Consider the following 17,314-nt stretch of genomic DNA (forward strand, 5'->3'; position numbering starts at 1 on the left):
TCATTTCTGATGGTTGCATACTAAACTTCAGGCAATGACAAAAAAAGGAGCCAAAAATGAACTCTTAATCTTCAAAACTAAGCGCGCTATGATTTTTGAAAAAAGTATTTTTTTTTTTTTCCGCTTCCGCGCTCACTCTGAAACGTCTCCGGCACACGGGAGACTTTTTTTTTTTTTTTACCGCTTCGGCGTTTAAGGGTTAAGAACGTAACCCCCGTCGTAACCCGGGGACCGCCTGTACTGGGTCTTTGGTTCGGCATACGCTTTTATTAACTTTTTAATGAATTTCGCTTCGAAATTTCGAAGAAAATACTAAGTGAAACTTCGGAAATTATCGGTAGACACTCACATAGTTTGCAATAAAGGGAATTATTAATATTTATTCATTATTACATGTAATAAAGGTTACAACTTTATTGAAGAAATATTAAACTCTAATTTCCTACTTTATGAAGTTAGAAAAGCATATAACTAGATACGCTTACTTTATAAGCTTTAATAGCGTTTGTGCTAACGAGCAGTTAGAGTATTAGCAGTACTAGTAGTTGTTGCATCCTCATCACCTTCTTACTCCACAGAAATTACAAATTTATAAATACAAATTTGAAGATAATGGATGTAGCTCAAAAGCGAGCTCTTAAAAGGTAAGAAGTAAATATAGTGTTCCCCATTGAAGTGGAGGGTGCGTCTGATCGGCTCTGTCTCGCTCCCAGGTCTAGACCTCTTCCAAACTCACAAGCCCAGAGGAGAAGGAATGTCGAAAGCCGCACGGAGGTTTCAGAGAATCCCCACCGATCAGGCGTCCCCTCGGCAGACTGTAGAACGTCCCAGACTGCCAAGTTCGCCATTGGAAAGGTGTCTTAAAATAGTGGAGGGTGCGTTCCGATCGGCTCTGTCTCTCTCTCAGGCCTAGACCTCTTCCAAACTCACAAGCCCAGAGGAGAAGGAATGTCGAAAGCCGCACGAAGGTTTCAGACAATCCCCACCGATCAGGCGTCCCCTCGGCAGACTGTAGAACGTCCCAGACTGCCAAGTTCGCCATTGGAAAGGCGTCTTAAAATAGTGGAGGGTGAGTTCCGATCGGCTCTGTCTATCTCTCAGGCCTAGACCTCTTCCAAGCTCACAAGCCCAGAGGAGAAGGAATGTCGAAAGCCTTAAGGAGGTTTCAGAGGATCCCCAACGGTCGGGCGTCCCCTCGGCAGGATCTGTAGTAGCGTCCCAGACTGCCAAGGATAGCCGTTGGAAAGGCATCCTAAAACAGTGTTTTTTTCTTTTTCGTCATCCGGAGTCTTCATCGAAAGGAAAATAGGGTGGAGTTCTCACAAGCTGTCGAGACCTTCTAAAAGATCGTGGAAATCGCCAGCTTGGGATTCTATCCCGGAAAGTTTTCCGGAAGGCTATCCACCTGAGAAGAAGAAAGACATTTATTCATTAAATCCTCCTTCCCCTAGATCGGATGCGGAGAAAGAAGACGACTCTACGAAGATCCTAGGAGAAAGGCAACAGTAGATATCTTCGTTAATAGAAGTTTTGAAGAAGGATCCTCCCAGGAGAAAGGATCTCTTCCTTCCCGTTAAGAAATCCCGTCCAATAGAAGTCTTTGACAGCTCGGACGAGGCGGCCAGGCGCAAATCGCCGACAAGGCGAGAGGATTCTAAAGAAGCACCTGAAGAGGCTGAAATGAGGCACAAAGCGCCTGAAACGAGGCGCCAGAAACAAGACGCAAAGAGCCTGAGGCGCCTGAAACGAGGCACAAAGCTCCTGAAGCGCCTGAAACGAGGCGAAAAGCGCCTGAAGCGCCTGAAATGAGGCGCAAAGCGCCTGAAACTATAAACCAGGATTTTTGTACATGTAACTTCCCTGGCAGATATATACTTAGCTATAGTCTCCGACGTCCCGACAGAATTCAAAACTCGCGGCACACGCGACAGGTAGGTCAGGTGACCAGCCCACTCCCGCCGCTGGGTGGCGGGAATAGGAACCATTCCCTTTTTCTAACCAGAATTTTTCTGTCGCCGGTAACAACAACACCGTTGTTGGTACCTCCTGCTTTGGAATTCTTTTCTCGTTGGCCGAGGAGTATCTGTTTGACCTTTGGTGATGTATATTGATCTTTGGCTTTGGCATACGCTTATCGTGGACCGTTTTTTGGATTCTCTTTAAAATGTCTGACGTGGTACCTGTATTTAGAGTGTGTACGAAAGAGGAATGTAAGGTGAGGCTACCGAAAGCGTCGGTGGAACCTCACACGGTCTGTAAAAAATGTAGGGGGAATGATTGTTCTGCAACTAATACCTGTCTGGAATGTGAGAGTTTAACGGAAGTGGAATGGAAGACCTTGGCTTCTTATGTAAGGAAACTTGAGAAAGATAGAGTTAGGAGGGCTTCCATCAGAAGCTCAAGTAGATCCTGCTCTATTGAACAGGAAGTAGCTCCTAACTCTTCTGTTAATTCACCTGCTCATAGTTTGGTTTCAGCCCCTTCTCCCAGCAGCGAACCTGTGGATGCGTCTACGGAAATGGCTGCAATGAGAGCCTCAATTATCAACTTAAAATCGCAACTGCAAGCGATGAAGGAGACAGGTAAGCGCAGTGATTTGTGCAGTGTCCCCAGTGAAGTGGAGGGGGCGTCTGACTGACTCCGCATTGCTCCTAGGCCTAGACCTCTTTCAGACTCCCATGACCAAGGGAGGAGGAATGTCGAAAGCCGCAAGGGGGATGTAGAGTATTCCCAACGGTCAGGCGTCCCTTCGGCAGATCCTGTAGCCGCTTCCCAGGCTGCCAAGGACAACTATTGCAAAAGCGTCCTCAGTGCTTTTCTGACTCGGACTCTTCGTCCCCAAGAAGAGGATGGAGTTCTACCTCTAAGTCGCGCCCTCTTAAGAGAACCTGGAAAACGCCAGCAAGCGAATCTTTGCATTCCAGTCCTGAACCTTTTCCGGAGTATTCTCCTGCTCGTAAGAAGAGAGCTACGAGATCTCCTGACTCTTCTCCGGAAGGTTTTGCTCACAAGACGAAGGAAGTTTTGGTAGGACTCCAGCAGCAGTTGTCCGCCTTAGTAGGAGTTCTTTCAGAAGGCTCTTCTAGGAAGAAAGACGTTTCTCTTCCCATCAAGAGTTCTGTTAGGAGAGCCTCAGAGAGTAGGCGCCCTGGCGCCAGCAAACGCTCCTCGCCTGAAAGGTTTTCGTCCCCAGCGAAACCTTCTTCAGTTAGTTTTGACAGGACTCGTATGTCCTCTCCTTCTAAGCTCGCTGATCGGAAACTCCCTGCGAGCAAGAGTTCTCCCAGGAGTTTTTCTAGAGGCAATTACGCCTCTCATGACAAGTACCAGGAGCCTGAGAGCCTCCTTACACCTGATTTTTCGCGGATTTCTCGTGAAAGAATTCGTTCGGCTAAGAGCTCCGGGAGAGAAGAGAGCCCCTCTCTTTTCAGAGCTCCTCAAGAAGGAAGGAGCGTTCGTTCATCTAGACGATTCTCGAAGGAACAACCCTCTCCCTCCGGCAAGTGCCCAGAAATCAGGAGTCCCGTAGGATCTTATAGATATCCTTCTAAGGACGCAAGAGTCTCGCCGAGTCGGCACCATGATTTTGACAAGCGCTCTTCGCCTCCCAGGAGGTCTAGGAGAGAATCAAGCGCATCTCCGACTGGACGCAAAGATAAAAGGAGCTTTTCTCCTGCTAGACGCAGTTACCAGGACGCAAGCGCCTCTTCTACTGGACGACGGGAACAAAGGGTTCTCCTTTCTCCTCGCAGGCGCATTTCGCCTTCCAAGCGTCCTCAACAGGACGCAAGCGCCTCTCCTTCTTGGACCAGGCGCCCTCACCAGGACGCAAGCGCCTCTCCTTCTTGGCCCAGGCGCACTCACCAGGACGCAAGCGCCTCTCCGTGGCGCCAGGAACAGGATGTTCTCCTTTCTCCTCGCAGGCGCTCTTCGCCTCACAGGCATCTTATTCAGGACGCAAGCGCCTCTCCTAGCAGGCGCAAGGAGCAGATCAGAAGCCCGAGTATAGGGAAACTCCAGGACTCTTGCAGGAAGGAGGATAGGACCAAGTTTTCGGATATCCAACAAGTGGACATTAATTCTCCTGCAGATAGGATTCGTGAGAGAAAAAGGCTTCTTTCTCAGGATCGGACTCCGGAAAAGGGAAAGCCCTCTTCGCCTGCAGCTCTTTTGGAAGAAGTTTCGGAAGAAGAAATCCCCAAAGATGCAGGAGTTTCGGACTATAAGAGACTTGCTTCTCTTTTGTTGCAAGTGTTTGGAGACTCGCTACGCCCGTCGGATTCCCCCTTCTCCGGGATCTTTATTATCCAGCACGAAACCTGTCGAAGTCCTCCTCCTTGTCTAGGATGACACCTACTCTTTCTATGAGAGTCTCTGAAGAGCCTCGAGAGCTGGCTCAGATCGAGGAAGAAAGCGGGGAAGACGGTATTCGCTTGTCCTCCTTCCAAGCTAACGGGAAAACCAGGTATGTGGTATGACACCAAGGAGCCGATGGGCCTGGGACTCCCTTCATCCTCAGATGCGGACTTTTCCGCTCTGGTAGATTCATCAAGACGACGCTCTCTGCATTCTGCAAAAGCCTCTTGGGGGATGTGTGAGGTTGATCATCTCATCAAGGGCCTGTTCAAGACTCTCGAAGTCTTTAATTTCATGGAATGGGCTTTGGGAGCTTTAGCCAAGAAGTCTCAAGACCCAGACTTCGTTAGCATGGAGAAGTTGGGCAGCGTTTTGACTTGCCTAGACAAGGCGGTTATGGATGGCTCCAATGAAGTGGCATCCCTTTTTGGATCCTGTATTCTGAAGAAGAGGGCAGTGTTTAGCTCCTTCTTAACGAAATCTGTTTCGCCTCTGCAGAGATCCTCCCTGTTATACGCGCCCCTCTCTAGTCACCTCTTTCCTCAGGAAATAGTGAGGGATATTTCGAGGACCTTATCAGAAAAGGCTACACAGGACCTGTTGGCCCAGTCAGCTAAAAGACTAAAACCTGCTGTTCAGGTATCGAAGGAGAAAGTTCCCTTCCAGCAGCCCTTTCGGGGAAGGTCTGCCCCTAGATCCTCTCTCAGAAGTAGACGATCGGAGAAGAGAGGAAGGTCTTCTCGAAGGCCGTTCGTCAAGACCCAATGAGACTGCGGTCCTCCAGACTAAAGTGGGTGCCAGGCTTCTAAACTTTTACGAGACTTGGGCACAGAAAGGTGCCGATGCCTGGTCCCTATCCATCCTAAAGAAAGGATATTTAATCCCCTTCAGGGAAAAACCTCCCTTGACTACAACTCCAAGGGAGTTGACAGCAAACTACAAGGACTCTGTCATGAAACAAGCCCTTCTACATCTCGTGGAGCAGATGCTTTACAAGGAAGCCATAGAGGAAGTAAAAGATCTCTCTTCTCAGGGGTTTTACAATCACCTGTTCTTGGTTCCGAAAAGTTCGGAGGTTGGAGGCCAGTTCTGGACGTGAGCGCCCTGAACGTGTTCGTAGCAAAGAGGAAGTTCACAATGGAGACGACATCCTCGGTTTTAGCAGCCCTTCGTCCAGGGGACTGGATGGTATCCCTGGACCTGCAGGATGCGTATTTCCACGTGCCAGTACACCCGTCTTCCAGGAAATACCTCAGGTTTATGGCTCAAGGAAGAGTATTTCAATTTCGGGCCCTATGCTTCGGACTCTCAACAGCCCCTCAAGTATTCACAGGACTGATGAAAAAATGTGGGCTCACTGGCTTCATCCTCGAAGGGATTCGAATATCCTTGTATCTAGACGACTGGCTGATACGAGCACAGTCGCGAGTCAGATGTCTGGAGGACTTAAATCTGACACTGAAGTTAACACAGTCCTTGGGACTGTTAGTAAACCTCGAGAAATCCCAGATGATTCCCCAGCAGAACATTGTTTATCTGGGGATTCGGATGGATTCTCGGGGTTTTCATGTATTTCCATCACAGGAAAGACAGAACCGCTGCTTGGAAAAAGTAGCAACCTTCCTAGAGAAAGAACAATGTTCCGCGAGGGAATGGATGAGTCTTCTGGGGACCCTTTCCTCGTTGGAACAGTTCATTTCTCTAGGAAGGCTTCACCTAAGGCCTTTACAGTTCTACCTAAGAGAACATTGGGATCAGAGATCTCAAAATCTGTCCGATTCCTTCCAGATTACGAAGGAAATAAAGGAGGACCTTCTTTGGTGGATGAATCCGTGCAGGCTCAGCGAAGGAGTATCCCTTCACGTTCCGAACCCTCGGCTAGTGTTATATTCCGACGCCTCAGATGCGGGGTGGGGAGCCACTCTAGGGACGAGAGAAGTGTCAGGCACCTGGAGGGAAGAACAGATGTCCTGGCACATCAATTTGAAGGAATTGACAGCGATTCACCTGTCTCTCATACACTTCGAGGCTCAGATCTCAGGTTCAGTCCTACAGATCAATTCGGACAACACAACCGCAAGGAGGGACGCACTCGTTCTCCCTTTACGAAAAGGCAAAAGAACTACTGCTTTGGGCGGAAGAGAGAAGAATCACTTTCACTTCGACGAGAATTCATTCAAGGGGTAGGAAAAAATGTAAGACCGCACCTTCTGAGCGGAGGAGACGACCAAGTACTGTCTACAGAATGGACGTTGCATCAGGAGGTATGCAACAGACTATGGAACCTCTGGGGGAGACCAAATATAGATCTTTTTGCCACCCATTGGAACAACAGGCTGGAAAATTACTGCTCCCCGATCTCCGATCCAAGAGCGTTTTCTGTGGACGGCCTTCTCCTCGATTGGTCTGGAATAGACGGGTATGCTTTTCCACCGTTCAAGATCGTATCGGAAGTAGTAAGGAAGTTTGCAGCAGCAGAGGGAACCAAACTGACCCTCTTAGCCCCGTTCTGGCCAGCGCAAAACTGGTTCACAGAGGTACTGGGATGGATAGTAGACTTTCCGAGATCTCTCCCAAACAGGAGCGATCTTCTCAGACAACCCCACTTCGACAGGTATCACAAAAACCTACCCGCTCTCGCTCTAACTGCCTTCAGACTATCGAAGGACTTGTCAGAACGAGAGGTTTTTCTCGAGAAGTTGCGAAAGCTATCGCAAGAGCAAGGAGGCCATCTACTATTCGAGTCTACCAGTCGAAGTGGGATGTGTTTCGCAGATGGTGTAGAGCTCAGAAGATATCCTCTTCCAGTACCTTTGTGACAGATATAGCTGATTTCCTCCTTTACTTGAAGGAAAAATGTAGTCTAGCAGTCTCTACAATTAAGGGCTATAAAAGTATGCTTTCGTCAGTCTTCAGGCATAGAGGTGCAGAAGACAAAGATTTACATGATCTGATTAGATCTTTCGAGACGTCGAAGACTAGAAGTATTAGAGCACCTAGTTGGAACCTGGATGTGGTCCTAAAGTACTTGATGACCCCCAAATTCGAACCTCCCCGTAAGGCTACGTTCAGAGAGCTAACAAGGAAGTCGTTATTCCTGGTCGCGCTAGCCTCAGCAAAAAGAGTAAGCGAACTACAAGCCTTAGAACATAATGTTGGCTTCAGGAACGACTCGGCGTTTTGTTCCTTCAAACCGATGTTTCTGGCGAAGAATGAAAACCCTTCGAAGCCTTGGTCTAGAACCTTCGAGGTAAAAGGACTTTCGTCTCTAGTGGGTACAGAACAAGAAAGGGCTCTTTGCCCGGTTAGAAGCCTTACGTTCTAGAGGAAGAACGAATTAAAGGGGAGTAAGGATAGTTTATGGTGCTCAGTTAGAGATCCCAGAAGACAGATCTCAAAAAATGCTCAGGCGTTCTTCATCAAAGATGTAATCAAGGAAGCCCATTTAGCGTGTAAAGAAGAACAACTGGACCTTTTAGAGTTAAAGCTCACAAGGTAAGAGCAGTCGCTACCTCTTTAGCATTCCACAAGAACTTGTCGATACAGACTCTGGTGGAGTCAACTTTTTGGAGATGCAATTCAGTCTTTGCATCCCATTACTTGAGAGGCATTCAAGTGACGTACGATAAATGCTTTACTCTAGGAGCTTACGTATCTGCGGATTCGTTGCTGGGACAGGGAGCTGAACCCAATCCTTTTTAGTTTTATTAGGTTAAGGTTTTTTAATGGTTTTTGGTGCGTTTATTTGGTCGATTGAAAGAGGGTGCAGGAATTGACCCCTTTCAAATCGTAGTTTCTAACATGTTATTGTGGTCAGGTGGTCGGGATTGGTCGTTATGCTCCTTGTAGTGTCTTAGTTACCTAAAGCTCTATCATGTAAGAGGGTTAGCCCCCATTGGTATGATACAGGTCAAGGTTCTGCCATGTAAGTGGGTCAGCCCCCATTGGTACGATCCAAGAAAAGGCTCTGTCATGTAAGCGGGTAAGCCCCCATTGGCATGATCCGAAAGGGTTATCAGTCACAGGTCTCATCCTCTCTGAAACTCTCATGGCAAGCAGACTCATAGACAGTATCAATGAAGTCTTCTTCCATATCAGGTAGGAACCAAGGTTGTTGTTAATATACCTACAACGTATGTTGTTTCCCCGTTTTTATTTTCATTAATATTTAGTATGTAACTGTCTCTTGCCCTCCACCAAGGGTGTCAATCAGCTAAGTATATATCTGCCGGGGAAGTTGCATGTACAAAAATGATATTGTTAGTATACAATAAAGTTTTGTACATACTTACCCGGCAGATATATACTTAGCTATAGTCTCCGACGTCCCGACAGAATTCAAAACTCGCGGCACACGCGACAGGCAGGTCAGGTGACCAGCCCACTCCCGCCGCTGGGTGGCGGGAATAGGAACCATTCCCGTTTTCTAACCAGAATTTTTCTCTTCCACCTGTCTCCTGAGGGGAGGCTGGGCGGGCCATTAATCGTATATATCTGCCGGGTAAGTATGTACAAAACTTTATTGTATACTAACAATATCATCTTCATCGGAGATGGAGTTAGAGCCTGATTCTGCGAAAGGTGAAAGACATTCGAGGCCTTCTTCTGATAAGGACGGGAGTTGTCGCACAGGCGGCCGTCGCCCTTCTCAGGATAGTCTTAATGCAAGTAAAGGCAAGAGCAAGATCGGCTTTTTTCCTGGCGGGGACTCAAGATGTCGCACAGGCGGCCGTAGCCCTTGTCAGGTTAGAATCGGTACTGCTAAAAGCTCTTCACCTTACGAAAGCAGGCGCTCTCCTTTGGTTGCTCATTCTTCTCCCAACTTGATGGACAGGAAATGGAAGATAGATCGGAATTGGAAACCTTTTTTATTGGAAAAAATTAGTTAATTACTAATAAGACGATATTAAAATCTTCCCCCTTCTAAAATAATGCAACCAACCATTTACAGAAAGAGTGGCAATCGTTTGCAAATTAAACAAGATTCGTACAAGCTCTCATTCATTGATTAGAGGCTCTTCCAAATAATAGAGGCATAGAATACGGCCTTATATCCAAGAGAATAAAAATTTGAGGGATTCTCTTCGATCCTAGAGTTTTCATTGCGATCTCTTTCGACTAATACTAATTCGTGTTTATTGACGAAAAGAACGAAGAGGGCAAGATTTCCATTCTCTCTCTGAATCGGAGAGGAAAGAATGTAGTAGCAAGACTTGCTGTATACGACTGCTGAATGACAAGTCATATACGCATACCATAGTTGCCTTTGTGGTTCGCTACGGAATTATCTATATCCTTACAGGATTTTCCTGGTAAGGACTTCGCTTAAAAGGTTTGTTACGACAATACCTACTCAGCTTCGGTATTTAACAAAGGTTGTTTGGCTTAAATTTGCATTATTAAGAGCTTCCTTAGGCTCGAGAATAATTTTATTATATTCCTTCATTGAATGAAGTAAATGGCAACTCACGATGAATGCAGCCAGGCAGCGAGCGAGACTGCCGGGCTGTCACTGTAAGGCCAATACAGTACCATCCAGTTCTCGGTCATTAGCAGTCGGTTACATCTCTCTCTCCAACGGGATCGAATGGTTAACCGTATATTCCCCCTACAATCATGGACTTAGTCTCGAATGGAGGGGATAGTTAAGCTAACATAAATAAAATATTGTCTGCCCTTTGCTAAGAAGCTTTCAATAAGAAAGATATTATAACCTTTCAATGCTGTTTACCGTAGTTAACATTATTAAAGGATTCTAACGCAGCAGAACATTATATTATATAATGCTCTCATGCTTACGAAAGCATGGCTTATTAGAATACATGCTTAGTGAGAAGATGGATGTAGTAGAGAATTCACTTTAAGACTACGATATGGTCAAGTCTTTCGAGAAACGCACACAACCTTTTTAGAATCGGATATTGCTCAAGAGAAGATGGATGAGTGGGATGGGAAACATTCTCTTCGTGGCAGAAATGGTTTCCTGGAATGGACTATACTACGTATATATGAGTTTTTTCCTACTAAGAACGGAATTAACATGTGAAAGGATGTCGGGTACCATAAAGGCACAGATGTTCTGGCACATAACATAAAGAGAATTAGAAGAAAGCGCCAGCCTGGTGCAAAGCGCTAGAAGCGCCAACCTAGCGCAATGCGCCAAAAAGCGCCAGCCTGGCGCAATGAGCCAAGAGCACCATCCAAGATATTTTCTCGTTTTAGCGAGTTATTAACCTAAGAGTCCAGTAGCCTCTCAGCACGCTCGGTAACAGCAAGATTCGTTCCTGATTTCGTTACCCATTTAATCACTTAGGCCAATTCCACGACTCTCTCATATCGCAAAGAGCATCGAGAATCTCTTTTTTCGCTCCTGTTCGCGTTAACAAAGAGAACCTATTTGGAAAACAGACAGGGAATGTAACGATCCTTAAGAGGTTTGATGCAAGATTTTCATGTCCGTGAGAACCTTTTCGATCGACGATAATAACTGTGAAAGTATGTCTAACATTTATTGCAAAGAGTTGTGAGAACCTGCGAAAAGTCTTCATAGATCTCTTAGCAAGGGAGAAGACGAACAGTCTTCCTGTAGACTGCTTCCTTTTCCTCGAACCAAGAGAGGTAGCAATATACGCCATCTTTATTTAATAGAAAGGGGAATAAACTTTAGTCTTTTTTCCCCTAAAATATAAATTCTTTACAGAATTTAAGATAAAGGGCGTCAAAGAAAGAGAGGATAATACTTTATGCCTTATTTTGGCCTTAGAGAGGTTGGATTCACAGAGGTCACGTTCTTCTCACAGCATGTTTTGGAAGTCTTTTCCAATACAGTCTGAATATTCTATCAGCATCTATTATAAATGGACCTTAACAACCTCTCCACTCTGAGTCTGTCTGCGTGCAGACTGACCAGAAGTGGACATGAATGAGAGGATTTTTCAAGGTAAATGACAATAGTCATAGACAAGATATAGAATTGCTGCAGATCGTGCTAGAGGGAATGAGGAAACTGTCCTCTTCTGATACCTCTGTGAACCACATAGCGGTTTTTTCTTCCCTTTCAGAGGGAAGAATCACCTTTGTATATATCTGCTATCAAAGAACGCAGTAAAAGGCTATACTCTGTCTCTATAAAGGGATTGGAGATAGCAGATTAAGATCTTCGGATTAAGATCTTCGGGATCTTATACGATACCTCAATATGACAAGAGTAGGATATCATGTACTTCTAATGGGATCTTTTTTGTGGCCACAGATTCTATGTTCCGACAAGATGGAACTGCTCCTCATCAAACTTCTTTGAGAAATTTTGATGAGGGAATTCTTTGTTTCTCTTGGTCCTAAACGATCAAGAAGACAAGTGAATTTTTTGAGCATTGGAATCTCGCATCAGATTCTATGGAGATTAGGCAATGGGTTCTTGCCAGCATAGTATGTCTGGCAAAAGAACTAAAACCCCCTATTCCTGATTCAATGTTTTCAGATAGAGGTTTCGTTGTCCAGGCAGGGTACTTACGTTTTCATCTACAGTAGAATGGTTCAAACGTTTGCCTACAGAGTCTTTGGAATGCGATGACGGCTCGAAATGCTTCCCAGATGGTGTTCAGAGGGATATAATAAAGAGCTAGAAATCAGGAGTACTCCCAATTTCAGCTCGGAGTCTCCTTCGACTTCCAGGCTTCTTCCCTTCCTTCGGGCAAGGATAGGGAAGATTCTGCAACGAGACACCCCTTCAACATGTAAGAAGAGATCTCGTGAGCACGGAAGTATTCAAGAAGGACCCTCCTCGGAGGAAGACTTATCTCTCGTACGGTTAGATATTCTATCGTATACTGGATGTAGCTGATTACAATCACCTCCCCTTGCTGGAGAGGCCAAAGCTCAAAGTGGAAGAACATCTTCCACTCTTCTCCAGTCTCCTGATAAACTATTGTGGATGTTCAGGTCTTTTGGACAATGTAGCGCCAACCAGGTGCCATATGCCAAAACAGGCGTAAAAAACGCCAGAGGCAGACAGTTTCAAGGAACACTGTCATTGTCTGATGAAGAGAGCTCCAACCTAGCGCAGATGCGCTAGAGGCGAACAAATCGGACAGATAAGAGTGTCCGATGTGGGCATCGCCAGACATCCTCGAGACTCTACCAAGCTCGAAGCTCCAGCAAGTGGAGAGGAGTCAGCCAGGCGCCAGACGCCAAATTGTGCCTGTCTGGAACCAGGCGCGAAGCTACTTCCAGGCGCGAGGCGCCAGCCATGAGTCAGGCGAAAAGCGCCTTCCAGGAGTTAGGCGCCAACTAAGTGTCAGGCAGGCGCGAGGCGCCACCCAGGCGCAAGCCAGGCTCTAGGCTTCATCCAGAAAAGATCCATTTCAAAGGAAGCCCTGGTCTTCTTTGAAATAATTGTGATCGCTAAAGCACTTCATGAATAACTTGATTCCTTCAAACAGCTGAGAATTAAAAGCGCTTGAAGTGTGAGCTTTTATGAATTCTTGTTCGTTACATAACAATATGTCGTGAAGGACATATTAGCTGTAACTCTGTGTTGACTTCCCTTTGCACGAAGGAGGTCAAGTTGACCTACGAGAGATCCTTCTCTCTTGGTTTTACGTGCCTACGGATACGTTGCTGGGATAGGGAGCCGACACTGATCCTTAACTAAGTGAGTTAATTTTATGTTAACATAGTGTTTTTTTTCTTTGGTTTGTTTGAAAGGAGTTTGGGGATAGCTCTTTTCAAACTAAGCACAAACCCTCGTGTTAGGATCAGGTGATCGGGATCGGTGTTGTGCTCCTTAATTATGCCCCTAGGCATAGGTGTATTGTCATGTAAGTGGATAAGACCCCATTGACAAATGACCATTAGATTCTGTGGACAGAACGAGGAAAGACCTTGCACATCAATAGGAAAGAATTGAAGGTCATCCTCTTAGGGCTACAAGCATTCGACCACTTAGTCACCGGACGAAACGTAGCGGTCTACTCGGACAACACCACAGCGTTGTCATATGTATGGAAGCAGGGAGGGACCCACTTGTTCTCTCTCAACAAGATAGCCGAAGATATCCTCACCTGGACAAACGAGAAGAGGATCACCCTTTTTCCAAGATTCGTGCAAGGGAGAATGAACGTACTTGCAGACGAACTGAGTCAGATAAATCAGGTGTTACCAACAGAATGGACTCTGAACGAGAGTGTGTGTCAGGACCTCTGGAAGCTTTTGGGAAGACCATCGATAGATCTGTTCGCCACATCGAGGAACAATCGCCTTCCCATTTTCTGTTCTCCGATTCCAGAACCACTAGCGTGGAGAACAGATGCGATGCTGCTAGATTGGACAGGACTGGACGTTTACGCTTTTCCTCCCTTCGGATGATAAGAGAGGTCTTAAACAAGCTTCAATCACACCAGAATGTGACAATGACCCTAGTAGCGCCATTCTGCCCCAGGAAAGTGGTTCCTGGACCTTCTCAATCTGCTTGTGGATTTTCCCAGACTACTTCCACAAAATCCATCGCTTCTCAGACAACCCCATTTCAACCGATATCACCAAGGGTTGTCCGCTCTGGCCCTGACAGGATTCAGATTGTCAGGAACCTGGTCAGAGCAAAAGGGTTTTCACGAAGGGCGTCAGAAGCTATTGCCAGCTGCAGAAGAAGCTCTTCTGCCAAGCTCTACCAGTCCAAGTGGAGAGTCTTTAGGTCATGGTGCAGACAATATAGCATCTCTTCTTCTGAGACATCTATAACAGAAATTGCAGAATTTTTGTTATTTCTGAGGGACACCAAGAAGTTGGCCACTTCAACTATTAAAGGATATAGGGCCATGCTTTCATCGGTTTTCAAGCATAGAGGCCTCGACATTTCGTCAAATCAGGACATCAGTGACCTGATCAGATCCTTTAGTTCCTCCAAGATTTTCAAGCCTGAAGAAGTGGAATGGAATTTGGATGTAGTTTTAAGGTGGCTCAACGGCCCCCAATTCGAACCGTTGAATTCTGCAACCTTGAGGGATGTAACTAGGAAAAGACTATTCCTAGTCGCCTTAGCCACAGCGGGAAGAGCAAGCGAGTTGCAGGCGATGAGTAAGGAAGAGGGTTTCGCCCAGGGCAATGCAGTTTGCTCTTATGTAACAGACTTTCTTGCTAAAAATGAGGATCTTTTGAATCCTTGGCCCCGTTCTTTCAAGATAAAGAACCCAACGGACTTAGTCGGGTTGGAAGATGAGGAACGTACATTGTGTCTGGTCAGAGCCATCAGACACTACCTGACTAGGACAGAAACTGTGAGAGGGGAGTCGAGCCGACTCTGGTGCTCGGTGAAAGGCCCGTCTCGGCCTCTTTCACAGAATGCAATGTCCTTTTTCCTGAGGAGTTCGATCCGAGAAGCGCATGCCCAAACTCAGGAACATGCTCTTAGGGTGCTGAAAGTGAAGACGCATGAGATTCGTGCAGTAGCAACGTCTTTGGCTTTCAGACAGAATATGTCTCTATCCTCCATTATGCAAACTACATTCTGGAGGTCGAAATCGGTGTTTGCATCGCACTATTTGAAGGAGGTAGAAACTACTTGCAAAAACTTATATTGGGACCGTTGTCAGTAGTGGGAATGGTGTTGGGAGAGGAAGCATAGGGGGACCCGGTTTTTTCCCTCTACTATCTCCTCGCCTTGAATTTGATGTTTTTTGAGTTTGTGGGAAGCCTGGGGGTACATGTACCTGAAGTACCCACCAGTTCTTACATCTGGTTAAGGGTACCATGTGGTTTTTAGTGTAGGTGATGGTTTTGTGTGGTTTTTATCTGGTCTTTTTGCCCTGGGCAAGGGCAAATTATTGTTGTTTTTGTCAATCATCGGTGCAATAACATGATTGCAAAAATCCCACCATTAGTAGGGACAACCCTGGCCTTTACTGCCACGTCTCCTACATGTGATGAGAATGCCGACCAGAGGCAGTATCTACCTGTAGCTGCTCTCTCACAAGGTAAGGTACTGCAGCCATTATATATAATGTGAGCACATGACTGTTGTTTTTCGTTCATAAAGCTGTTCCGGGTAATGTGGAGTCAGCTAATGTAATTGTTGGGTAGTCACTTATGTGAAAATTATATTTTAATGATAAAATAAGTTTTCACATATACTTACCAAATAATTACATAATCAGCGCCCTCCCTCCTCCCCACAGATGGACGTTGCGGCTCAACGAATTGAAGTCTTATGCTCAGCAGTACCAGGCATTCCCAAAAGTGGGCGGGATCTGTATCACCTACACAAACAGTGGCAGCGCTGCTACCGCCACCAGGAATTTGAATTTTCGACTGCCAGGTAAGAAAGCATACAGCTAATGTAATTGTTTGATAAGTATGTGAAACCTTATTTTATCATTAAAATATCATTTTTCTAAACATACAAACCTGTAGGTCACAGCATCCTTGGCTGTTACCAGCCCAGGTCAGTGTCAGATCATGCACCTGTTCAGTGCCGCAACACACAGGACAGGTTAACAGCAGGGGTTCTGTTCCTGGCTGAGTGCTGCTAACCAAAAATCACTGGTAATTATAGTAATAAATGGCATTTACAATGTCACAAGCGCCAATGAACCGCTTATTGGCAACCCCAACACCAGTAAACTGCTTACCGTCGCCGAAAATCTGTTTAACGACTTAACTGGAACACTGTTAACTGGCAGTGCCAATGAGTGGGGACTGCCTGTACAGATAGTGTGAAGTTGATCTTAGCTTGATGATGTAGAAGTACCAGCCTGGCAAGGTATGCTGTGAGGGTGATTGTGTCAGATCGCTTTGTTTACTGACTGAATAGGGCCAAGGGGAACAAAATGAGAGCAGGGCAAAAGGCTGGCAATCCTCCTCCTCTTCCACTGCTGCAGGATTATTTTCAGGTAAAAACAGAAATAGAAATGACCACTCATAATGGAGGTTAAGGCCAGAAAGTATTATTATTATTATATCTTTACATCTAATGAAAAGTTTGAAAAAAGGTATTATTTTGTGAATTAAACCCAGCAATTTGTTGGTGATCTGGTGTTTTCTCAAAAATGGTGGTCGAAAATTTGTAGGATTTTGTGTGTGTATGTGTGTGTGTGTGCAGTGTTACCATCAAAATATTTCAATGATCTTTAAACTACTGTATATTTCCTTTTGTAATGCAAAGGTTTATTTTGATTGGTTATAAATTATGATGTAAAACATTTGTTTTTGAGTTTCTTTCCTAACAAACAAATTTTTGAATTTTATCCTTCAAATAGTCTTCAAAGAGAGTTGTATATAATATGGAACAGCATGTGGTTTTTCTATATTTTATGTACCTATTCCAGATTACGGTCAAAATGAATGGACTAAGTACAGAGGAGGATTCCAATTCCCAGCATGACCAGGTGTGTTGCTTAGTAGATGCAGGTGAACGCTGCACACAGTTAGCAGGCAATGCTGCCTATAACAAAAGGATACAGAAAACTGTTGCACAGAGGAAACTTCGGCTGCATATGGATTCTGGGGTAAACACATTTAAAGTTTTTTCTGATTTTTAACAATTTTTAAGTGTTATCTGTGATACTGTTGTAACCCTCACTACCAATACACATAGCTAAGAATTCTTTGTTGGGTATTTTTTACATAAGTAACTTGCTAAGTAATTACATGGCTAACAGAATCTAGCACCAGCAGCTAAAATTAAGAATTTTTGGTAGCGATTCTTCATTGTTTTGGCTATAGGTAACTAGTCCCTCCCGCTTTTGGGAAGAAGAGGAACAACTGAGCCAGGTGCTTCAATTTGTTTCTGCTGGCTTACGACAAGCTTGTGGGTCAGCAGCTGGTTTGGACTTTGAAGTTTTTGCTGTTTTTTTCTTGGAAATTGGTGAAGTACAAGTTATATACGTATATATATATATATATATACAGTAGAGCCTCAGTTCTCGACGATAATTCGTTCCAGAAGGAGCGTCGAAATTCGATT

General features: G+C 45.3%; 1 protein-coding gene across 2 annotated transcripts in view; it reads left to right on the top strand.

Moving 5' to 3' along the window:
• LOC135196194 (histone deacetylase complex subunit SAP30 homolog) overlaps nt 1-17,314 on the top strand; it is a 113,059-nt gene that overhangs the window by 39,841 nt on the left and 55,904 nt on the right. For both annotated transcript variants that reach the window (XM_064222793.1, XM_064222792.1), the window contains exon 2: nt 16,677-16,856. In XM_064222793.1, coding sequence (XP_064078863.1) covers nt 16,689-16,856 — 168 coding nt within the window. In that variant the 5' untranslated portion in view covers nt 16,677-16,688. The remainder of the gene's footprint in view (nt 1-16,676; nt 16,857-17,314) is intronic.

This window comes from Macrobrachium nipponense, chromosome 17, assembly GCF_015104395.2.
Source record: "Macrobrachium nipponense isolate FS-2020 chromosome 17, ASM1510439v2, whole genome shotgun sequence".
NCBI classification, from domain to species: domain Eukaryota; kingdom Metazoa; phylum Arthropoda; class Malacostraca; order Decapoda; family Palaemonidae; genus Macrobrachium; species Macrobrachium nipponense.